This window comes from Saccopteryx leptura, chromosome 2 (assembly GCF_036850995.1).
Source record: "Saccopteryx leptura isolate mSacLep1 chromosome 2, mSacLep1_pri_phased_curated, whole genome shotgun sequence".
NCBI lineage: Eukaryota > Metazoa > Chordata > Mammalia > Chiroptera > Emballonuridae > Saccopteryx > Saccopteryx leptura.
Window position 1 is genome coordinate 29,049,009 of NC_089504.1, and position 25,391 is coordinate 29,074,399.

A 25,391-nucleotide genomic window follows, 5' to 3' on the forward strand; every position below is an offset into this window, starting at 1 on the left:
TGTAGAAAGATTTGTTCTAAAGCACATTTACTGCATGTCAGTAAAAACCTCAATTTCATTAAAAATATCCAAGTTCTTTTTAATAGGCAAAGTAAGCTTGCTTTCTGAGACAAAGCAAAATTGCTTTTCAGTGATCATTTACTAGGGAATTGGGATTTGGGTGGCTAGCATTAAGAAGGTGATCTGGAATTCAGAGTATAAGAATTCTTTATGGTACAAAAGAATTTCAAAGTATAAAAGGTTGAATTTATTGAAATAAGGACAAAATAGGATGAAAAGAGAAGTACCCTAATAATGTCCAATTATTATATAGAGGCACATAATTATATAATTATGTAATTGTAATAATTATATAGATGTACATAATTAGAAGCTACTTGAAATATGTCCAAAGGATTTAATTTAGATCTAGAATTTCTGCCAACTTTCATGGATAAGGAGGAATAGTCTACATGTTAAGTGCCTATTTGTTTTGTGAATGAATTAGAGCACTTTCCATGGACTCTGTCCATTAACAATGATGTTGCTGGAGATTAGTGTGTGTGTGGGGGGGGGCAGGTGGGGAAATACTATTTCTGAGGAAAAATGGAAAGGAATGGCCTGAGATTTTATGAGTTAGTATCTTTGAATGCAAAAGCTACCTTTTCCCATGTAAGGCCAGTAGCTGCGGCCACCGTCACAGCCGCCCGGCCCGTGCAGGCTTAGGTTGGCATTTAATTCAGACAGATTGTAAAGAAACAATTGAGCCAAGAACTGGTGGGCCATTTTCCTTTATTCTAGACTCGTACTGGCCAACAAGTAAAAACAAATACACGGGCACCAAACCTACTCACATGTTCCTCCAGTTCCACAACCAATGGTTCATGTATTTCCATTTATATGACATTCTGGAAAAGGCAAATCTGTAGGTATAAAAAAATATTCATCTTTGCCAGGATTTATGAGTGGACGAAAGGGGTGGCTATAAAGAGCTAGCACAGTGGAGATTGTAGGGTGATGGAAGAATTCCACGTCTTGATTATGGTGATAGTTATAAGATGTATTTATGTTTTTAAATTCATAGGACTGTATACTAAAATAGACAGAATCAATTTTGCTGTATAATAATTTAGGAAATAAAAAATTATTCTATATCTCACCCCCAAAAAAGAATTTTTACTTAGAGACAAAAAGACTTCGTATAATTGGATTTCACACACATTGCACCTGTTTTCTGGGCAAACAGGCAGTTAGTAGACATGGCTTGGGTTTATTGCTGATTGTTCTCCCATTCGATTGACATATTTCTTTTAGTGTTTTTTTTATTTTTTTATTTTTTTTTATTTTTTTATTTTTTTCATTTTTCTGAAGCTGGAAACAGGGAGAGACAGTCAGACAGACTCCCGCATGCGCCCGACCGGGATCCACCCGGCACACCCACCAGGGGCGGTGCTCTGCCCCCCAGGGGGCGATGCTCTTCCCATCCTGGGCGTCGCCATATTGCGACCAGAGCCACTCTAGCGCCTGAGGCAGAGGCCACAGAGCCATGCCCAGCGCCCGGGCCATCTTTGCTCCAATGGAGCCTTGGCTGCGGGAGGGGAAGAGAGAGACAGAGAGGAAAGCGCGGCGGAGGGGTGGAGAAGCAAATGGGCGCTTCTCCTATGTGCCCTGGCCGGGAATCGAACCCGGGTCCTCCGCACGCTAGGCCGACGCTCTACCGCTGAGCCAACCGGCCAGGGCTCTCTTTTAGTGTTTTAATATGCAGTGGGTTACCGATGAGTGTCCCTGACTTAGGAGTTAGGTTGCCTTTACAAGTTAACTACACCAATCTCTGACATAATGCAGTTTAAATTGCTTTTATAGTTCATTAAAGAACCAGATAATTATGGAAGACAAGCCAGCTTGAATTTGAGCCTGGGCTTTGCTCCATGTTAATTGTATGTCTTCAGGCTAAAATAAACTCTTAGTTTAACTTAAATTACTTATTTTTAAAATAATAATGATTGTGGGGCTTAAGTGAGGGAAAGTATGAATAAAATCTCATAAAGTTGCTGGTGCAGAAAGAGTAATTGATGCAATAGCTTCTTCTTCATACTTCTCTTTCTGTATTGTTTAATTGTTCACTCTCTTGCCTGTTTTCCTCTTCTTCCTCTTCCCTATTTTCTCTTTTCATTCTTCTCATTGGGATCATGGCAATTTTCATATGTATGCATTGGTAAACTTGGAGTTCCCATAGTAAAAAAATGATTGTTTTTAAAATATTATTCGAATATTTACAGGTAAAAGAGAAAAGTAACATGGAATGGGAAAATCAGATCATTCTGCTGGAATTCTTTTTAAAGGGGCTGTCTAGTTACCCAAGGCTTGAGCTACTCATTTTTGTGCTAATGTATGTGGTCATCCTCTGGGCAATGGCACCCTTATTTTAATCAGCATCTTGGATGCCCACCTTCACACCCCTATGTGCTTCCTCCTGGGGAACCTCTCCTTCTTGGACATCTGCTTTACTACCACCACTATTCCTTATGTGCTAGAGAGCCTCCTCTCAGAAGGAAAGACCATCTCCTTCTCTGGCTGGGCAGTGCAGATGTTCCTTGGCTTGGCGATGGGAACAACTGAGTTTTTGGACATGATGGCCTTTGACCGGTATATGGCGATCTGCAACCCTCTGAGATACCTTGTTGTCATGAGCAAGAATTCCTCTGTGCCTATGGCAGCTGTGTCCTGCGTTGCAGGGGTTATCAACTCTGCAGTGCAAACTACCTTTGTGGTACAGTTGACCTTTTGCCAGAATAATGTCATCAATCATTTCTCCTGCGAAATTCTGGCTGACATGAAAATGGCTTGTGCTGACATCTCAGACATGAGTTCATCATGCCAGTGACAACGACATTGTTCGCATTGATGCCCCTACTCTTGATTGTCATTTCATATTCTTTAATCATTTCAAGCATCCTCAAGATCCACACTTCTGAGGGGAGACACAAAGCCTTCTCCACTTTTTCAGCCCATCTGACTGTGGTGATAATATTCTATGGGACCATTCTCGTCGTATACATGAAACCCAAGTCTAAACAGATACTCAATTCAGATGATTTGGATGCTACTGACCAATTTATATCCATGTTTTATGGGGTGGTTACTCCCATGATGAATCCTTTAATCTACAGTCTTAGAAACAAGGATGTGAAGGAGGCAGTAAAACACCTTCTTAGAAGAAAAGTATTTAATAAATGAATGGGAAAGGGACAGGTAATTTTTATAATCACAATGAGGAAATCAGTGAGGTAAATCAGAGTCAAATAGATAGGTTCTTGTTGCTGTGTCACATTTATTTCCCAATGCTTTCAAGCTCCAAAATATTCTTATTCGGTGTGGTGCAGAATGGAAGTAGGTAAACTTCAGTGTTTGATGAGCAGAGTCATGATTGTTGTTGTTATAGATAAGTGTGATTGTGAGGGCAAGAGGAGGGAGAGTGTAATAGGGAGAAATGTGCAGACAAAAAAGTTACACTAGTATTAAAACCTTAAAATGTTCTTCATACAGCTATTTTCAAAGCCAATGTCACACTTCCTTATTTTCTTTACAACAAAGAATGAAACCTGGTTTCAGATTTGTAAAACTCAGTTAAAATTATGCATTTTCAATACTGTAAGTACTGAAATAATTTAATTTATTTATAGTCTATTAAAATATATAATGGTGATTGTCTTCTGTCTAGGTAGCAATATACTATTAAACATTTTGGTTCTAAAATGCTATTATTTTTATAACTTTTTGTTTATTTCTAACTAGGGGGCATTAAATCATTATTCTTTTCTGCTTTCAAAATATTTGTGGTAGTCTTCTTTCTAAAGACCTTCTGATGTGGGATCTAACTGCTTTGGATTTGGAACCAAATAACTGAATTTAAAGCTCTTTGAAAATTAAATGTAAGTAAGTTCTGAGTCAAATATTCACTGATAAAAGTAGAGCTATTGCAATACATCTTTTCCTCTGTCCCATTGGCTCTTTTTTTTTTATAATAATTTTATTTTCTTAATGGGGTGACATCAATAAATCAGGATACATATATTCAAAGATAACAAGTCCAGGTTATCTTGTCGTTCAATTATATTGCATACCCATCACCCAAAGTCAGATTGTCCTCTGTCACCTTCTATCTTGTTTTCTTTGTGCCCCTCCCCCTCCCCCTTTCCCTCTCCTATTCCCCCCTGCCCCCGCCCCCCCATGTAACCACCACACTCTTATCAATGTCTCTTAGTTTCACTTTTATGTCCCACCTACATATGGAATAATGCAGTTCCTGGTTTTTTCTGATTTACTCATTTCGCTTCGTATCATGTTATCAAGATCCCACCATTTTGCTGTAAATGTTCCGATGTCATCATTTCTTATGGCTGAGTAGTATTCCATAGTGTATATGTGCCACATCTTCTTTATCCAGTCATCTATTGACGGGCTTTTTGGTTGTTTCCATGTCTTGGCCACTGTGAACAATGCTGCAATAAACATGGGGCTGCATGTGTCTTTACGTATCAATGTTTCTGAGTTTTTGGGGTATCTACCCAGTAGAGGGATTGCTGGGTCATAAGGTAGTTCTATTTTCAGTTTTTTGAGGAACCACCATACTTTCTTCCATAATGGTTGTACTACTTTACATTCCCACCAACAGTGGATGTGGGTTCCTTTTTCTCCACAGCCTCTCCAACATTTGCTATTACCTGTCTTGCTAATAATAGCTAATCGAACAGGTGTGAGGTGGTATCTCATTGCAGTTTTGATTTGCATTTCTCAAATAACTAATGAAGATGAGCATCTTTTCATATATCTGTTGGCCATTTGGATTTCTTCCTGGGAGAAGTGTCTGTTCATATCCTCTTCCCATTTTTTTATTGGATTGTTTGTTTGTTTGTTGTTGAGTTTTATGAGTTCTTTGTATATTTTGGAAATTAGGCCCTTATCTGAGCTGTTGTTTGAAAATATCATTTCCCATTTAGTTGGCTTTCTGTTTATTTTTTTATCAGTTTCTCTTGCTGAGCAAAAACTTCTTAGTCTGATGTAGTCCCATTCATTAATTTTTGCCTTCACTTCTCTTGCCTGTGGAGTCAAATTCATAAAATGCTCTTTAAAACCCAGGTCCATGAGTTTAGTACCTATGTCTTCTTCTATGTACTTAATTGTTTCAGGTCTTATGTTTAGATCTTTGATCCATTTTGAGTTAATTTTTGTAAAGGGGGACAAACAGTAGTCCAGTTTCATTCTTTTGCATGTGGCTTTCCAGTTTTCCCAGCACCATTTATTGAAGAGGCTTTCTTTTCTCCATTGTGTTTTGTTGGCCCCTTTATCAAAAATTATTTGACTATATATATATATGTGGTTTTATTTCTGGACTTTCTATTCTGTTCCATTGGTCTGAGTGTCTATTTTTTTTGCCAATACCATGCTGTTTTGATTGTCGTGGCCCTATAATATAGTTTGAAGTCAGGTATTGTAATGCCCCCAGCTTCATTCTTTTTCTTTAGGATTGCTTTGGCTATTCGGGGTTTTTTATAGTTCCATATAAATCTGATGATTTTTTGCTCTATTTCTTTAAAAAACGTCATTGGAAGTTTGATGGGAATTGCATTAAATTTGTATATTGCTTTGGGTAATATAGCCATCTTGATTATATTTATTCTTCCTAGCCAAGAACAAGGTATATTCTTCCATCTCATTATATCTTTTTCGATTTCCCTTAACAATGGTTTATAGTTTTCATTATATAAGTCCTTTACATTCTTTATTATGTTTATTCCTAAGTATTTTATTTTTTTTTGTTGCAATCGTGAAGGGGATTATTCTTTTGAGTTCATTCTCAATTGTTTCATTGTTGGCATATAGAAAGGCTATTGACTTCTGTATGTTAATTTTGTATCCTGCGACCTTACTGTATTGGCTTATTGTTTCTAGTAGTCTTTTTGTGGATTCTTTGGGGTTTTCGATGTATAGGATCATATCATCTGCAAAAAGTGATACCTTTACTTCTTCTTTTCCGATATGGATGCCTTTTATTTCTTTGTCTTGTCTGATTGCTCTGGCTAGAACCTCTAGTATCACATTAAATAAGAGTGGAGAGAGTGGACAACCCTGTCTTGTTCCTGATTTAAGGGGGAAAGCCTTCAGTTTTGTGCCATTTAATATGATGTTAGCTGATGGTTTATCATATATGGCCTTTATCATGTTGAGATATTTTCCTTCTATACCCATTTTGTTGAGAGTCTTAAACATAAAATTGTGTTGTATTTTATCGAAAGCCTTTTCTGCGTCTATTGATAAGATCATGTGGTTTTTGTTCTTTGTTTTGTTGATATGGTGTATTACGTTAACCCTTTTACGTATGTTGAACCATCCTTGAGATTCTGGGATGAATCCCACTTGATCATGATGTATTATTTTTTTAATATGTTGTATTCGATTTGCTAGTATTTTGTTTAGTATTTTAGCGTCTGTATTCATTAGAGATATTGGTCTGTAGTTTTCTTTTTTTGTGCTATCCTTGCCTGGTTTTGGTATGAGGGTTATGTTGGCTTCATAAAATGTGTTTGGAAGTATTGCTTCTTCTTCAATTTTTTGGAAGACTTTGAGTAGAATAGGAACCAAGTCTTCTTTGAATATTTGATAAAATTCGCTGGTATAGCCGTCAGGGCCTGGACTTTTATTTTTGGGGAGGTTTTTAATGTTTTTTTTCTATTTCTTCTCTACTAATAGGTCTGTTTAGGCTTTCTGCTTCTTCTTGACTCAGTCTAGGAAGGTTGTATTGTTCTAGGAATTTATCCATTTCTTCTAGGTTGAATTTAGTGGCATAAAGTTTTTCATAGTATTCTACAATAATTCTTTGTATATCTACGGTGTCCATGGTGATTTCTTCTCTTTCATTTTGGATTTTGTTTATATGAGTTCTTTCTCTTTTTTCATTGGTAAGTCTTGCCAAGGGTTTGTCAATTTTGTTGATCTTTTCAAAGAACCAGCTCCTTGTTCTATTAATTTTTTCTATAGTTTTTCTGTTCTCTATTTCATTTATTTCTGCTCTGATTTTTATTATCTCCTTTCTTCGGCTGGTTTTGGGTTGTCTTTGTTCTTCTTTTTCTAGTTCCTTAAGGTGTGAAGTTAAGTGGTTCACTTGGGCTCTCTCTTGTTTGTTCATATATGCCTGAAGTGATATGAACTTCCCTCTTATCACTGCTTTTGCTGCATCCCATAGATTCTGATATGTCGTATTGTCATTTTCATTTGTCTGTATATATCTTTTGATCTCTGCACTTATTTCTTCTTTGACCCATTCATTTTTTAAAAGTATGTTGTTTAGTTTCCACATTTTTGTGGAATTTTTTTCCTCTCTTTTGCAGTTGAATTCTAGTTTCAAGGCTATATGATCAGAAAATATGCTTGGTACAACTTCGATTTTTCTGAATTTGCTGATGTTTTTGTGGCCCAACATATGGTCAATTCTTGAGAATGATCCATGTACACTGGAGAAAAATGTATACTCAGTCACTTTGGGATGAAATGTCCTCTAGATGTCTATCATATCCAGGTGCTCTAGTGTTTTGTTTAAGGCCACTATGTCTTTGTTGATTCTCTGTTTGGATGACCGATCTAGAGCCGTCAGCGGTGTATTGAGGTCTCCAAGTATGATTGTATTTTTGTCAGTTTTTGTTTTAAGATCAATAAGTAGCTGTCTTATATATTTTGGTGCTCCTTGGTTTGGTGCATATATATTAAGAATTGTTATGTCTTCTTGATTCAGTGTCCCCTTAGCCATTATGAAATGGCCATTTTTGTCTCTGAGTACTTTTCCTGTCTTGTAGTCAGCATTATCCGATATGAGTATTGCTACACCTGCCTTTTTTGGATGTTATTTGTTTGGAGTATTGTTTTCCAGCCTTTCACTTTGAATTTGTTTTTATCCTTGTTATTTAGATGAGTTTCCTGTAGGCAGCATACAATTGGATTTTCTTTTTTAATCCATTCTGCTACTCTGTGCCCTTTTATTAGTGAGTTTAATCCTTTTACATTTAGTGTAATTATTGACACTTGTGAGTTCCCTATTGCCATTTTATATCTTGCTTTCTGTTAGTTTTGTGCCTTGTTTGATCCTTCTCTTTCGTTTTTCTATCTTTTGTTTTTATTTGGTTGTATTCCATACATCTTTCCTCTGTTGCTATCTTTTTTATCTCATGTGCTTCTGTGGTGGTTTTTTCAATGGTGGTTACCTTTGAGTAATGAAAAGGGTCCCTACCCTGTTCATTCTAGCGAACTATTTTGTGAGTACTTTTGCACTCCATCGTCCTTTGCTACTGTTAATCTCCCTCTTCTCCCCCCCTTTCTTTTTGTTGTTGTCACAGTTTAAATTTGGTTTTACTGTGTTCTTCTTGGAGCTTTTACTTGTGGCTCTGTTTTTTTTTTTTTTTTGTTCTTTGTATCTGATTGGAGAACCCCCTTTAGTAATTCCTGGAGTGGGGGTTTTCTGATGATAAATTCCCTTATCTTTTCTGTATCTGTGAATGTTTTTATTTCTCCTTCATATTTGAAGGATAGCTTTGATGGGTATAGTATTCGTGGCTGAAAGTTCCTCTCTTTCAGGACTTTAAATATTGGGGTCCACTCTCTTCTAGCTTGTAGAGTTTCTGCTGAGAAATCTGATGATAACCTAATGGGCCTTCCTTTATATGTTGTATTCTTCTTTTCCCTGGCTGCCTTGAGAATTCTTTCTTTGCCATTGGTTTGTGCCAATTTCATTATGATGTGCCTTGGAGTAGGTTTGTTGAGGTTAAGAAAACTCAGAGTTCTGTTTGCTTCTTGAATTTGAGGCTTTAGTTCTTTCCACAGGCTTGGGAAATTCTCATCTATTATTTGTTTGAGTATGTTCTCCATTCCATTTTCTCTCTCTTCTCCCTCTGATATACCTATTATTCTTATGTTATTCTTTTTCTTTTTTTTTTTTTTTCATTTTTCTGAAGCTGGAAACAGGGAGAGACAGTCAGACAGACTCCCGCATGCGCCCGACCGGGATCCACCCGGCACGCCCACCAGGGGCGATGCTCTGCCCACCAGGGGGCGATGCTCTGCCCATCCTGGGCGTCGCCATCTTGCGACCAGAGCCACTCTAGCGCTTGAGGCAGAGGGCACAGAGCCATCCCCAGCACCCGGGCCATCTTTGCTCCAATGGAGCCTTGGCTGCGGGAGGGGAAGAGAGAGAGAGGAAAGCGCGGCGGAGGGGTGGAGAAGCAAATGGGCGCTTCTCCTGTGTGCCCTGGCCGGGAATCGAACGCGGGTCCTCCGCACGCTAGGCCGACGCTCTACCGCTGAGCCAACCGGCCAGGGCCTCTTGTGTTATTCTTTTTGATGGAGTCAGATAATTCTTGTAGGGCTATCTCATTTTTTTAAATTTTTGAGTCTCTTTCTTTTTCTCTCTGTTGTGCCTCAAGTATCTTGTCTTCTATTTCAGTAATCCTCTCTTCTCTCTGACCTGTTCTATTAGCTAAGCTTGTTACTTCGTTTTTCAGCTCGTGAATTGAGTTTTTCATCTGTTTGATTTGTTTTTATAGTTTCAATTTCCTTGAACATATATTCTTTGTGTCATTGAGTTGTTTACTGAGCTCCCTAAATTGCCTTTCTGTGTTTTCTTGTATATATCGGAGGATTTTTAGGATTTCTATCTTGAATTCTTTGTCATTTAGCTCTAAGGTTTCCAATATATTAAATTTTTTCTCCATAGATTTTTTCTCATCTAGTTGTGTTACCTCTCTTTCTTTTGTATCCATGATATTCGATTTTCTCTTCCTTAATGGCATCTGAGGGTGGTTTTGTTGATAGCATTAATGAGATTTAATAAAGAATAAAAAGTTAAAAAAAATAAAAAATCGAAGAGTTGGTTTTTTTAAAAAAAAATTAATAATGAAATAAAGAAAAATAAAATAAAATAAAAATTTTTAAAAAAGGAAATTGATCCCCCCCTCTTTTTTTCCTCTCGTCTCCTCTCCCCTCTTTCTTGAGAAAATCTTGTGGTGAACTGTGAATTATAACAAACAATGCCTGAAATGGAGGGCCTGAATTGGGGAAAAGTAATAAAGGGGCAAAAAAAAAGAAAAAGAAAAAAGAAGGGGGTATGGACCCACAAAAAGCAAATAAGGAAAAATTTTGGGTCAAGAATAAAATGATTTGCTTTTAGGTGTTGGTTGACTAAGAGTTATGATGAGAGGAATAAGAGGAAAACAGAAAAATGGGGGGACAAATTAAAAAATTACTATTGTATTTAGTGGAACAAGAACTAGATAAAATGGAGATCCAGGAATGGGAGCACTGCTAGTGAGTTAAAAAGGTGAAGTAAAAACCCCCCAAAATGCCACAAACATAAGTTTGAGTCCCAGATAAGATAATTTGTTTGTTATTGAGGTTTGAATGAGAGGAGATGTAAAGGAGAAAGGAAGAAACTAATATAGAGGGAGAAAAGAAAGAGAGAGAGAGAGAAAAAAAGAGGGAACCACTAAAAGAAGAAAAAAGAAAAAAGAGGAGAGAGAGAGAGAGAGCTAAGGGTTTTGAAGTGCAACCCTCATAGAGAGAAAGGAAGAGGAGAGAAAAGATAATGGGAGATGTAACACTTATGGGTAGTGTAATTCAAGGAGAGGAGAGAGTAAGACCGGCAGAGAGTTAATCGGCCAAATTGGAGGAGGAAAAAAAATATCAAGAATGAAGATAAGAGAAACAAACGAACAAATATAATAAAATGGGATAGGTTATAAAGTCTGCAGATTATTCTTGATTTTGAGAGGTTATCTTCTTGCTTTTTCTTTTCTCTCCCTCTTCCTGGTCGGTGACTCTGTACCCCGGGTTCTGCCCCTTTGGCATGCTCAGGTAGAGGTTTGCAGTTGATAAGTCTCTATGGCAATGTCATGTATTGTGCTTTAGTCTCGTTGGCAGTCAAGGCTCATTAGCATTTATAGGCTCCAACAGTGAGAGAGTCCGTGTTCCTGGAGCCTTTCTCCTAGTCTTTCCTTCCTCAATTTGTAGCCTGATAATCCAGCTATGGGGTTGCTGCTGCCTCTGCCTGGATAGTAAGAGGCTCAAAGAGCTGGCAACTCCCCACTCTATTTCCACTCAGCACAGGGCTCTGGGTAAGGCTCAGTCAGTCAGAGCTGCTAGCATAATCAGGCAGGGTTTCCGCCCACTCAAGGACCTCTGGCTCTGCCACTCTGTCCGGTAACACAGGCGGGCGCCCACTTCCGGGGCGCTTGGAGGAAACTCTCGCTCACTATCTGTGCGCGCAGACCAGGATATCCGGCCAGCAGTCTCATATTCTGAGTGAAACCCCCAACCGCATGGAAAAGTTGCAGCGCTGGAATTGGCTCTCACTCCGTCCCCGTGTGCGGCTTTTGCAAGTCGCTGGGGCGGCCCAAGATTCCGCTTTGGCCCACACAAAGGCCCCTGACTCTGCCCCTCTGTGCGATAACATGGGCGCACACTGCCGAGGCACTCAGAGGAATCTCTCGCTCACTATGTGCGCGCGCAGACCAGGATATGAGGCCGGCCGCGTTTCCCTCTGAGTGAATCCCCTACCAGCATGGAAAAGTTCCACCGTTGGAATTAGTTCTCGCTCCCTCCCATGCGCGGCTTTCCCAGGGCGCTGGGGCTGCCCAGAGATTCCACTTTCAGCCCACAGAAAGGCCTCTGACTGCCTCTCTGTGGGGTAACATGGGCACCCACTCCCGGGGCTTAGGAAGAAATCTCTCGCCCACTATCTGCACGCGCCGACTAGGAGATTGGGTAAAATGGCTGCCCCACTTGTCTTTCTTTGTTTGGGTTTGGCGCGAGTGTTAGCTTGTATTGCCCGGGTTGCCACAGGATCAGTTTTTCCTCGGCTTGGATCTCTGTGCCACAGCCTGGTTTGGCCATTTGTGCCACGGCCTGGATCTGTTCACCCCCTTTGCCCACCTCAGTTTCTATATTCACGGATCCCAGAGAAAGCTGCCCTGTTTAGGTTAGTGAGGAAGGCGGAGCATTTCTTACTCCCTATTTCCTTCGGGGTTTGGTTATATATTTAGCCAATTTTTTACTCAACCATACCTTCGGGTGTATTGCGAAACATCTGGAGGCTCCAAGGATAGGTTTTTCTGTTTCTGGTTGAAGATCTTGTTGAGTTTTGGGGGAGATTTATCGGTAACGCTTCCTACCCTGCCATTACTCTGACGTCATCTCCATCCCATTGGCTCTTTATCATGAAGTTTGTTGCTGATCTAAGAGGATTTTGTTATTAATCTACCTTGTTATTAGATCTGCCATTTAGGTTGTTTTACATTTGATTTTAACAGGACTTCTATTTTTTTCTCTGTGCTGGTAACCACCTTTAAACAAGTTTATCATTTTATCTCTTCCTGACACAATTTCACACTTCAAATTTTCATGTTATATTTTAATGTTTATTATTTTTTTTAAATTTTATTCTTTGCGAGAGAGAGGAATGAGAGAGATGAGAAGCATCAACTCGTAGTTGTGCCACTTTAGTTGTTCATTGACTGCTTATCATACGTGTTTTGATTGGAGGGGGGCTATAGCTGAGCCAGTGACCTCTTGCTCAAACCAGCAATTTTGGGCTCACATTAGCAACCATGGAGTCATGTCAATGATCCCATACTCAAGCTGGTGAGCCTGTGCTCAAGCCAGCGACCTTAAGGGTTTGAACCTGGAACCTCAGCTTTCTAGGTTGATGCTCTATCCACTGTGCCACCACAGGTCAAGTATATTAATGTTTATTTTAATATTAAATTCCTTTTTTATCTACCTGCTGTCATATTAGCCTCAGAATTGTTATTTTAAATTTTATGTAGTTTAGCCTATTTCTAGTAGAATTTTAGAAAACTTAGATATTAAGTTACTTGGGTTTTTTTTTTTATTTCTGTTTGGTTGCAATAGCTTTTTAATGATGATTAAATCCCTATATTATTTAATTGTTGATTTTTTAAATTTAGATTTTAAAACATTCTTGGTTTCCTATTTAATCCTTTAAATTTAAAAACATCTTGTATTTATTTTATTTTGCCAACCCTGGAAATTCTCAATATTTATTTATTTATTTATTCATTCATTCATTTAAACTTATTGGGCTGACAATGTTTAATAAGATTATATAGGTTTCAAGAGTACTTTTAACTTAAAGTGGACATCCATATCCCTCTTCCTGTTCAGAAATGAGGCAGCAGAGAACGTTATATAGAACCTTACACCATAAAGTCAGCAGCTGAGTGGCTCCTTTATTTCATTCTTCTTCTGTCTCTGCCTCCTTGAATGTCTGTTAGCTCTGCTAATAATTATTTTCTGAGAATGTCCCCCAAGCAGTTTGAGAGAATCCCCAAAAAGACCTAAGTGACTTAACGGAATTTTATCCTTGCTGAAACCTATGCGGGATAAAATGCTTTAAGATGTAGTTTCTTCAACATATAAGGCTGTTAGATTTGGATAAACAGAGCCAAAATGTGTTTCAAACCAGAATATGTGAGCATACTAATGAGTTCATGAGGGATAAAATGTTTGAAGACATAGTTTGTCCCATACATAAAGCTGACAGATTTGGATAGTTAGCTAAAATCTGTCTCAAACCAGAAGCTGTCAACATAACCAATGAGGTCATGAGAGATTTAACAAAACACAGTAAAGGTTTTGTATCCAGGTTCACAGCTAGATATATTTTTTAAAATTTTATTGAATTGATTGGGGTGACATTAGTTAGTACAATTATATAGGTTTCATGTGTATAATTCTAGAATACATCATCTGTATATCATATTGCTGTGTTCATCACCCAAAGTCGAGTCTCCTTCCATCTTTTATTCCTCCCCCCCACCCCGCCCTTAACTTCTTCTTCCTGCCCCATGCCCTTTCCTTCCAGTAATCACCATACTTTTGTCTGTGTTATGAGGTTTTGTTTTTGTTTTTGCTAAGCCTTTCACCTTTTTCACCCAGTCTCCCAATACCCCTGTCCTCTGACATCTGTTATTCTGTTCCCTGTCTATGAGTCTGTTTCTATTTTCATTGTTTATTTTGTTCAACATATAAGTGAAATTATATGGAATTTGTCTTTCTCTAAATGATTTATTTTACTTGTCCAACATGCTAAGGTTGTGGGTTTGATCCCTGGTCAGGGCACATACAAGAATCAACAAATGAATGCATGAATAAATGGAACAATAAATTGATGTTTCTCTCTCTCTCTATCTCCCCTTCATCTCTCTCTCGAAATCAATTAAAAATTATTTTAAGAAATATAATAAAGCAAGATCTACAGACAAATAGGAATAATTTTAAATACTTCCCTATTCCCAATCATTGCTAGGGATTCAACAATTATCTTAAGGTAAAGTTGCCCTATGCTTATATATTTGCACATAGATCTTCTTTTATTCTATCTATTTGTATATTTCATTGTTTAAAGAGATTCTTTTATAAGACATTCTTGATATTCTTTTTGCTATTGTCTTTTAAGGCCATGATAGCCTTTATTATTATTTTAAAAGCCACCTTACTAGGCATCTTCAAAACTGAAATATTATTCATGATTCCATAAATTCTGAGTTAGCTTGAAAATGTCAAGATGTGTTTGCCAAGACTTTGAAAAGATTGACATTGGCCACACCTCCTGCTTTCTACTGGATTGGGAAAATGATTTTCTGGGATTTGTATAAACCTGGGACAAAATGTACTTATTTACTCTGATCTTGAGTTATCACATATATGGAATATCTTGAGTTCTTAAGGATAACACATTTCCCAGATTCCTATGAGTGTGCTATCAGCTGCCTTTCTTAGGTTACCCTGCCTGTCTGGCGAAACCATGCCTTGCATATAGAGTGAATATTTTGGAAAGATTGACTAAGGATACAAGGAAACTGATATTATTTTCCTGCCAAATTTCCCCATAAGTCATAAAGAATATTATTCTAGACAGATGTAGATTTGTGTCTACAGCCTGCATGGTACCCATGGAAAACACTGGAAACATAAAATATGTTACCCATTTAACTGCTGGTAAATTTTGGTAGAATGTTTAATAACTTAATAGACCCATACTTATTGAGGAGTATCGGTGTACTCAGTTTTAAATGTTTGGATCCAATTAGAAGCAATATCAGCCTGCCATTAATAACACAGATTCAATTGGGTATAGATCAGAAAAGTTTCTTATCTCCTCTGGAAATAAAGAATTCTATTCTTAGGCATTTTTTTTTCACTTTAAATAATTAAATAATCTCTATGATATGTGCAGGCCCATTAACTGGATGCCAGGCTTAAAGTAGCATATTATTAAAAAATCTTTAGGAATATGGGTTTCGGGCTGTCTAAAATATGTGAAGGTTTCTGCTTAGGTCTTGAACCTCCATCGCCTGGCTTAAGACAGTCTATCCCAGAGTCTGCTCATGTTGCAGATATATTGGCCAGATCAGATCTACCAAGACTCTATTATGATGTTTTCCACAATTTACTTTGAAATTAGTAATTTGCTTTACACTTACTAGATATGAGATAGTGATCAGGTGTTTTTTTTTACTTTTTATTTTTATTTTCTTGGGTTCTGTCTCACTTACATAATTAGAAATATGTTTTATAGGATTCTTGGGTGATCATTTATACCTGATACTAAGCAAATGGATTTTAACTTTGCTATAATATTTTATAGCTAGAAATATTTTGTTTTCTGCAATCTGCCTGATTTGTATTACAAAGAGAAACTTAATTTTTGAGGAGTATGAAACCTAGTTTTAAATAGCCTATAGTTATTTTCAGGCGACTGTACATTTTTTAAAAATAAAATTCTTTTATTTTACCTTAGTTTTCTCAGCTCATGAATCCTCACTGTACTAGTAAATATTGATGAGCTAAGCAACAACTTTACCCAGGGTTAAAGAATTCCTCCCTAACCCAGAATGATTATTGTAAACAGAATAGAATAACACAGGGAGCAAACACAAGTATGATTTAAATTGCTAGACATTTGCAGAGCTGGAAGCAATCTTCCTTTCACAGTACATCATGTATTCAGTCCCCCAAAGATTAATTAAATTCAATTAAAATATAGTTCCTGGTGCCTAATATTTTCTTAGCAGTCTTCTAAATACACACAATACATTGGTGAAATAACAGTCAAACATTTTTGCTCTAATAGGGCATATACTCCAGGAGGACATATATATTTTTAAATATAAAAGAAAAAAGTTAACACAATTGAACATCTGAGTGGAGTAGCTAATGGTCCCTATAAGAAAACTAGAAAGACTAGGTAGTATAAACATTTTTAAAATTAATTAGGTTGCTTCTGAGGAAGTCAGGAAATGAGGAGCTAAGAAGTGAAAGGAAGCTCATTTAAGCGAGCCAAACATTCTGTGATCCTCTTCTCTTTTTTTCTCTTAGGACAGTGGTCCCCAACCTGTATTGGGCCATGGACTGGTTTAATGTCAGAAAATATTTTCATGGACCTGCCTTTAGGGTGGGACGCATAAATGCACAAAATAAAATTATGCAACTGGCGTAAACACTGTGGTATTTTTAAATATAATTGTCGAACTTACGAGACAAGCGTCAAGAGTGAGTCTTAGACAGATGTAACAGAGGGAATCTGGTCATTAAAAAAAAAAACATCGTTCAGACTTAAATATAAATAAAATGGAAATAATGTAAGTTATTTATTCTTTCTTTGCAGACCGGTACCAAATGGCCCACGGACCACTACCGGTCCGTGGCCCAGGGGTTAGGGACCACTGTCTTAGGGTATTTACTGAGTCTTCAGTGTTGCCTGTGGACAGGTTAGAAACTGGGTGGAGGCATGCTACTAAGAGGCAGAGAAGTGAGAACAGATTTTGACACTCTCACAAGACTGAGAATATAAAACTTTTATTTCGAACTTGCTGAGACATTCTATTCTGAACTTAAGGGAGACACAGAGAATTGTCATTGGTTTTTTCACATGAGACATTTTTTAATTCTTAGGCTAGTCAGAGTAAGATGCCTATAAATTGAGCAAAAAGGAACTAAACACATTAGGTGAGATTTTAGCAGTCCCACAGCACATATGAGATAAACAATGAAGCCTTGGTCTCATGAAAGAGAAAACTCTTCATATGAACTTCAGGGTTTCAATTTGGACCCAGAGGGATAAATCTTTAGAAAGAGATGAACTAGATTTTGCCCAAGCCTTACAAAACCTGAAATTTATCCCTAAATTATCTCCCCTACCCTGTCTCCACTCTCTAAAATCAATAAATAAAATCTTAAAAAATAAAATAACCAAAGGTAAAAACAAAGACACTTTTTCTCAAAGAAGCAGCAGCAAAACTTAAAACGGGAAAAGTAACTTCTCAACAGACACAATGGATACTAGCATATAAAGAAGAGCATTTTAAAAGTGTTGGAAAAATAATTACCAAATAATAATTATATGCTCAATGAAAATATCCTTCAAAAGTAAAAGTAAAATGAAAAATTTTCAGATTCTGCCTCCAAATCCTCTCTACACACACACAACACATACACCACACACACACACACACACACACACACACACATCATTCATCTCTAGCTAACCTGCCTTGAAAGAAATTTTATAGTGTGTAACTATTCAGGTGGAAAGAAAATGCTTTCAGAAACAAATAGAAATAATAAGCATAGAGATGGAGGACTATACAGGGTGGGGCAAAATAGGTTTATATTTCATATGGAAAATAATAAAATGATTAATAAATAATAATACAAGAATAAACTCTGTTTTGTATATTCACAACTGTAAAATTCCTTTTGCCCCACCCTGTATGGGTCCATTAAAGTGAATATCAAGTATAACAAACAAATACAAAGAGTGGTTAAGTGAAGTTAAAGGTTTAGGATTTTCTGGAAAGTGATGATTAACATATAAGTTATATATGATATTACATACATTATAATCTTATCAGTTATGGATATTTATTTATTTATTTATTTGTGACAAAGACAGAGAGAGAGACAGAGAGAGGGACAGGAAGGGAGAGAGTGAGAAGCATCAGTTCTTCGTTGTGGGACCTTAGTTGTTCATTGACTGCTTTCTCATATGTGCCTTGACTGGAGGCTACAGAAAAGCAAGTGACTTCTTGCTCAAGCCAGTGACCTCGGTATCAAGCTAGCGACCATGGGGTCATGTCTATGATCCCACACTCAAGGACTCTGCCCTCAAGCTGGTGAGCCCGTGCTGAAGCCAGAGGGGCCCATGCTCAAGCCGGCTATCTTGGGGTTCTGAACTTGCATCCTCTGCGTCCTAGTCTGATGCTCTATCCATTGCGCCACTGCTTGGTCAGGCAGGATATATATTTTTATTTCTAAGGTTAGCATTTCCCTAAAGAAGTTTTAAAAATGAAGGGGAAATGACATTTGCCCCAAAGAAAGTAAGAAAGGAGAGATTAAGAATAAATAGGACATTTGAGACTAATAGAAAACAAAGAGTAAGGTATTAGACAAAAACTAATATATATAAGTATGTATAATAAGTAAAGTAAAAGATGACAAAAATGCATGCTGTCATCACATATTAAATGTTGCACTGGAATTCATAATTAATACTATAAGTAATGACAAATGATATAAATGAAAAAAAAGAAAAAATGTCATTATTTACTATGTGGTCTACAAACTATTGGTATTAATAAAGTGAATTTGAGGAAGACAAGATGGCGCTGGAGTAGGTGGACGTACCAACATCCACCTCCCAGAACCAAAGTGGATTACAAACTAATTTTAAGAACTATTGTAAAGCCAGTAGCCAGGGCTACCACTATCACAGCAGCCCGGCCTATGCAGGTTCGCATTGGATTCGGACAGTCGGTAAAGAAACAATGGAGCCAAAAACTGGTGGGCCATAGTTTTTAATCCTAGCTTGCACCCAGCAGGCAAGCAAAAAACACACACTGGGCTCCAAAACCCACTCACATTCAGTGCTCAAAAAGCTACTGACTTCTCCAAGTTTCCTAGAATCAAAGGTTTCTAGCTCACCAGACTTATTCACTTCTGTTCCCCATCTCCTTCCTTCTTCCTGTACAAACTCTGCACTAACTGGCTTCTCACTCAACACTCCGCCATCTTGGATGCCTCTCCTGGCCTTCTCCATGTGGCCTTTCTCTGCTCTCTCCTCTAATGCTAATAATCCCAGGAACCGAGAGAGCAAGCTCCCATTCTGCCCCCATTTTATAGTGTAGTGTAAGGCCAGGAGCCGCCATCATGGCCATTCACATGCAGGTTCCCATTGGATTCGGGCAGACGATAAAGAAACGGCGGAGTCAGAGGATGGGGGGCCATCCTATTTATTGGTGTCTCACCAAGACAGGCAAACCACAAAAGAAGACAAGGGAAAAGCAGAAAACCAGCTCTTCCCATGAAGGGCCAGGGATCAGGGAAGCCCCTGCAATTGTGATAGCAGGAACTGTGTGTCCAAGCTCCTGGTCTGTCCCACTTTATAGTGTAGAAAACCAAAATCCCTTAATCCAATATACAAACAAGGAAGTCCCCGATACAAAGTCACTTATCCAAGGCATAATTGGATTCCTCATGAGAGTGCACCACCCAGATCATACAATCAGTCAAGGGTGTGGGGAAAAGCTTAGTCCCAAAACCAAACCTCAGGCTACAACGACCTGGCCTGCTTATAGCCTGTCCCCCACACCCAATATAAGTCACAAGCGAGCAAACATATATATCATATTTACAAACTTATTTGACCAACATGTAGCAATCCAAACCTTTAATCCAATATACAAAATAGGGAAGTCTCTAATACAAAGTCACTTCTCAGAGACATGATGGGATTGTACCACCCCACATCAAAAAGGGTGGGAAAGGCTTAATCCCAAAACCAAGCCCCAGGCTACAACGATCCTGCCTGCCCACAGCCTGCGCCCAACACACATTAATATCACCTGGGCGATGGCCTCCACGTGGGCAGCGCCATCTTTAACAAAGTGAGCATAATATATTTTATCTGCCCAACAACTATCATCTGGAGAAACCAATTTTGGACTAAACTAAGAGGACTCTTCAACCAAGGAACACTGAAGAACCACACCGAGCCTGGTAGGAAAAGCGGAAACGCGAAGAGGGCTGCCCAGCTCCCCAGAGCGAATGGCAGCCAGAGAGACTTGCATGGTGGAAAGTGGGTTTAGCAGAGAGAGGAGGGTCCTGAGCCCCAGGAACAAATCCCCAGCCTGCAGCCCCAGAGCCTAGAAGAGGTGTAAGGACAGTATTTAGCTGGAAACAAGTCAGGATACTGTTTGTGAGAAAGAGACTGATTTCTCAGACCCAGGATCCTTCTTAAAGGGACCACACAGAAAACCTCTCCTCTCACAACCACTCACCTGGGGCACCAGGGGACAGGGAGAGAGAATACCAGAGTAGCAGGAAGAGAGTGTAATCTAGGAGGCACAGTGTTGGTCAAATGGGTTTGTAAATATGATATATATGTTTGCTCGCTTGTGATTTGTATTGGGTGTGGGGGACGGGCTGTAGGCAGGCAGGGTCATTGTAGCCTAAGGTTTAGTTTTAAGACTAAGCTTTTCCCCACACCCTTGACTGATTGTATGATCTGGGTGGTGCACTCTCATGAGGAATCCAATTATGCCTCAGATAAGTGACTTTGTATCAAAGACTTCCTTGTTTATATATTGGATTAAGGATTTTTGGTTTTCTACACTATAAAGTGGGACAGACCAGGAGCTGGCAGACATAGCTCCTGCTATCACGATTGCAGGGGCTTCCCTGATCCCTTGCCCTTCATGGGAAAAGCTGGTTGTAAGGCCAGGAGCCGCCATCGTGGCCATTCACATGCAGGTTCCCATTGGATTCAGGCAGACGATAAAGAAATGGCAGAGTCAGAGGACGGGGGACCATCCTATTTATTGGTGTCTCACCAAGACAGGCAAACCACAAAAGAAGACAAGGGAAAAGCAGAAAACCAGCTCTTCCCATGAAGAGCAAGGGATCAGGGAAGCCCCTGCAATTGTGATAGCAGGAACTGTGTGTCCAAGCTCCTGGTCTGTCCCACTTAATAGTGTAGAAAACCAAAATCCCTTAATCCAATATACAAACAAGGAAGTCTCCGATACAAAGTCACTTATCCAAGGCATAATTGGATTCCTCATGAGAGTGCACCACCCAGATCATACAATCAGTCAAGGGTGTGGGGAAAAGCTTAGTCCCAAAACCAAACCCCAGGCTACAATGACCTGGCCTGCTTATAGCCTGTCCCCCACACCCAATATAAGTCACAAGCGAGCAAACATATATATCATATTTACAAACTTATTTGACCAACACTGGTTTTCTGCTTTTCCCTTGTCTTCTTTTGTGGTTTACCTGTCTTGGTGAGACACCAATAAATAGGATGGCCCACCATCCTCCGACTCCGCCATTTCTTTACCGTCTGCCCGAATCCAATGGGAACCTGCATGTGAATGGCCACGATGGCAGCTCCTGGCCTTACACACAGGGAGAAACATTTTAGGAGACAGCCACCCTAACCCCTGGGTTGAGTCACTCTCCAAGTCTGAAGTAAATATTTCCCCCAGAAACTGTTGGAATCCATGGGAGTCCAAAAGACCAGAGTAACAGGCTTTATTGAAAGGTAGAAAGGAACCCTGCCGGGCGCTTCTCCTGGGGGAGAAGAGCACCAGTTACAGACTAGGGGCGAGTTATATAGTGTTTGGGAGAGCCTGAGGGGATCCTGAGGCAAAAGTCCTGGTATGTCCGGAATGCTCCTCCTTGGGGCGGTTGTCAGCTTTTTGGAATTCCTTTGTCTCAGGGGCGATAGTCCAGTAAGGGTGAGGTCTGACAGATAAGCGGAACATCAAGAGGGCAGTTTGGAATTTACATATCTATCATTTCTCAACTCTGTGGTTACATATAAAAGAAAGGCAGTTATTAATTTTATAATATATGGTGAGGGGTGATGATGAGGAAGAGGAGAAAAATTGGAAAATTATTGCTTTTTCTGGAGAGAACTCAAGAAGGGCATCTTGCCAAGCCAAGTCCCTCATCCAGTTCAGAAGGTCGTCAATTTCCATGCTGTAAGGTCTGAACCAGGTGATGTCTCCGAAAACCTGAGTGAGGAAGTAAAAAAATTTTGTAAGGTAATAATTGTTAGTTGCTTGGTGCGAGTGCCAAGTGGACAGAGTGACATGGTGATGCATGGTCTCCTGGATGAGCCTCATGAAACGTGTTGGTCTGGTTCCCCTTGAGTGGGAGGACATATGGAGATTTTAAGATACAGGAAACCTGTTGGTGTAAGTTTTTTAGAAGGATTGAATATGTGTGGTTAAAAACGAAGAGGGTTTGGAGAACATTCAGGAGGGAACTTCTCGGGCTTAGGGGCGGCTTCTTCCTGCTATCATCCTGTAAAGCCAGAAGCCACAGCCAGGGCCACCATCACAGCAGCCTAGCCCTTGCAGGTTCGCATTGGATTTGGACAGTCGGCAAAGAAACAACGGAGCCAAAAGCTGATGGGCCATAGTCTTTAATTCTAGCTTGCACTCGGCGGGCAAGTAAAAACATATACACTGGGCTCCAAAACCCATTCACATTCAGTGCTCACAAAGCTACTGACTTATCCGAGTTTCCTAGAATCAAAGGTTTCTAGCTCACCAGCCTTATTCTCCTCAGTTCCCCATCTCCTTCCTTATCCCAAATACAAACTCTACACAAACTGGCATCTCACTCAGCACTCCGCCATCTTGGCTGCTTTTCCTGGCCTCCTCCATGTGGCCTCCTCCCGCTGCTGGCTCTACTCTCTCCTCTGCTGAAAATCTCAGGAACCAAAGAGAGGGCAAACTCCCGTTTTGCCCCCATTTTATATTGTAGCTTCACAACCTCTAATCCAATATACATAATAGGGAAGTCTCTAATACAAAGTTACTTCTCTGAGGCATGATTGGATTGTACCACCCCACATCAAAAAGGGTGGGAAAGGCTTAATCCCAAAACCAAGCCTCAGGCTACAAGGATTCTCAACACACATTAATATCACCTGGGCGACGGCCTCCATCTTTAACAAAGTGAGCATAATACATTTTATCTGCCCAACACATCCCTACCTATTTGATATTTCCCTCATGAAGTTCTCCTTGGGGTACTGGGGAATAGGAGTGTAGGAGCATTTGATTGTAGGTAATCCTAGAGATTTCTCTCATCCTGGCCTATAGGAACTTAATAAAGAAAGAGGCAGGTATTTGGAGATTAGCAATGCAGAGATAAGGAGGGTTGTATAGCGGGGGTGGGGGTGTGTGTGTGAAAGTTCTTTCATGGTAAAGTTAGAGAGATATTCTTTCCTGGAAGCCCTGGAGAGAGCAGTTAGTTTGAGCTAAAAGAAATGTTTCATGTCCATTTGTAGGCTCTTCTTCAGCCAAGAAGACCCAGCGGTCTTGTCCTCTTACTATGAGAAGGGTAAAAAGACTGAAAAGCATTAAGAGGTGAATGTTATTTATTCTCCTAGTTCTTCAAGGATACGGGAGAGCTTTAGGGTTAGGGGACCTGTAGAGGTTGAAAGATAGAATTTAGGAGGTTTGCTGATATAGGGTTTCAGATTTTTCTGTTTCACGAGGGCAGGTTTCAGGGTTGATGTGTAGGGTTAGGTAGATTTTTCCAATTTTCTGATTGGTGAAGGTCTGCATGCGGTTCTGTAAGAAACTAGTAAACAAACATAAGAGGCAGGGTCTAAAAGTTAGAAAAATAAATAGGAGAGTGAGTGGACCAATGAATGGTAATAGTCAAGATGCCCAGTTTGTGTGAAACCACTGATTCCATGTTTACAAATTCGCTAGGCTTCCTAAAGCAACAAGAAGAGAAATTACCTGTATAGCTCATTTGGTCCTTAGATTGATGGATAGTGTATTAGGAACTGGAAGAGGCTCATGGGGTGGGATTAGGTTGATATTTAGGGTGAGATAGATTAGGATACAGGTTTTTGTCTAATTAGTATGGAGACACAAATAGGTCTCACACGAGTGTGTCCCACATGAGTAGAAAGTTCCTGATTTGGTGAGATAGGTTGAAAGGTGCAGTGGGAGTGAGTTGTCAGGATTATGGTGTGTGGACCTGTCCATGTGAAAGTCAGTCCTTGGATGATGTAATGCTGGAAGTGCCTCTTGGACAGTCTTTGAACAGTTTGCTGAGTAACCAATAAAACCTGCAAGTACTTAGGGAAAGGGTGTTACATTTCTACACTTTGCAGTTAGAGTTTAAGTCCTAGTGACCACTGCTTCTAGCTGGAATTAGCATCAGGTCCCAGCCTATAATAGGCATGGGGCATTGAGACAAGAGGAATAAAGGAGATACTATACATTAAATAAAGTAATAAAATCAGACTGTCAATACCCACAGTAGAGATCTTCAAGGGATAAATAGAACTTAAATATTCAAGTGAGGCATAGTAGATGGCCCTTGTGTTTACAAGAAATGAGATTAGCTTATCTGCTATTTGGAAGAAATACCTTAGGCTCCTGAACGATGTCCTTGGGCCTTCAGTGGCAATTCTCAGCATGCTGGGCAAGGTTATATCACAGGTAGCTGGAGCAGGGCTAGAAGAGACTGAACCCTCCCTCCATGGAGCAAGGGGGCAGTTTACCTTCTCATGTCCCTCTTTCCACAGCACAGGTGTGTCACTGGTGGGGCCGGGAAGCCTGTCAGGCTTCAGTTCAATGACCTTTCTTTCCACTCTGGAGCAGGGCCTTGATGAAATGCTATGAAGCCCCTTAGGGCGCTGGAGCCAAAAGCTGGTATTTCCTGACTTCTTTTGGGCCTTATTTGCCTTTTCCGCTACTTCTTTGGTCATTATAGACCTTAAAAGCCATGCTCAGAAGATCTCACTGAGGGGCTTGACTAAGAGAGCAAAGTTGGGAATTCAGTGTTTAAAGAAGCCTATTAGACTGAGGAAAGAAAAGATTTGATCTGTTGTGGTAGGTGGTTGGAGACTGTGGAGGGTCTGAGTTTGATCTAGGGTGAGAGTTCAGGTTGTGGGGGTTAAAATAATGCCTAGTTAGACTAGGGACTGAGAATAAAGTTGAGCCTTAGCAGAGAAGACAGGATAACACATCATAGCAAGGAAGTTAAGAAGGGTGGTGGTGAGTCTCCTTGAGGCAGGCAGGGAGGGGCTGCAGAGGAGTAGTTCATCCACATATTGTAAGAGAGTACTAGTTTTGAGATTGCATGCTGCTAAATCCTGAGCTAGTGCCTGATGAAACAGGTGTGGGCTGTTTCTGATCCCCTGGGGTAAAATAGTCCATGTAAGTTGCTGGGCTGCATTAGTGTCTGGGTAAAGGCAAACAGAAAGTAAGAGTCAGGGTGTAGAGGAATGGTAAAGAAGGCATTCTTGAGGTCTA

At 39.6% G+C, this 25,391-nt stretch overlaps 1 protein-coding gene across 1 annotated transcript; it reads left to right on the forward strand.

Annotated features, from left to right (window-relative positions):
* The first annotated feature begins 2,276 nt into the window (after window positions 1-2,276).
* LOC136392948 (olfactory receptor 13C9-like) lies at window positions 2,277-3,216 on the forward strand. The gene is given in 3 exon segments (XM_066365638.1): window positions 2,277-2,382; window positions 2,385-2,837; window positions 2,840-3,216. Coding segments are annotated over 3 exon segments (936 nt in total).
* Window positions 3,217-25,391: the final 22,175 nt, after the last annotated feature.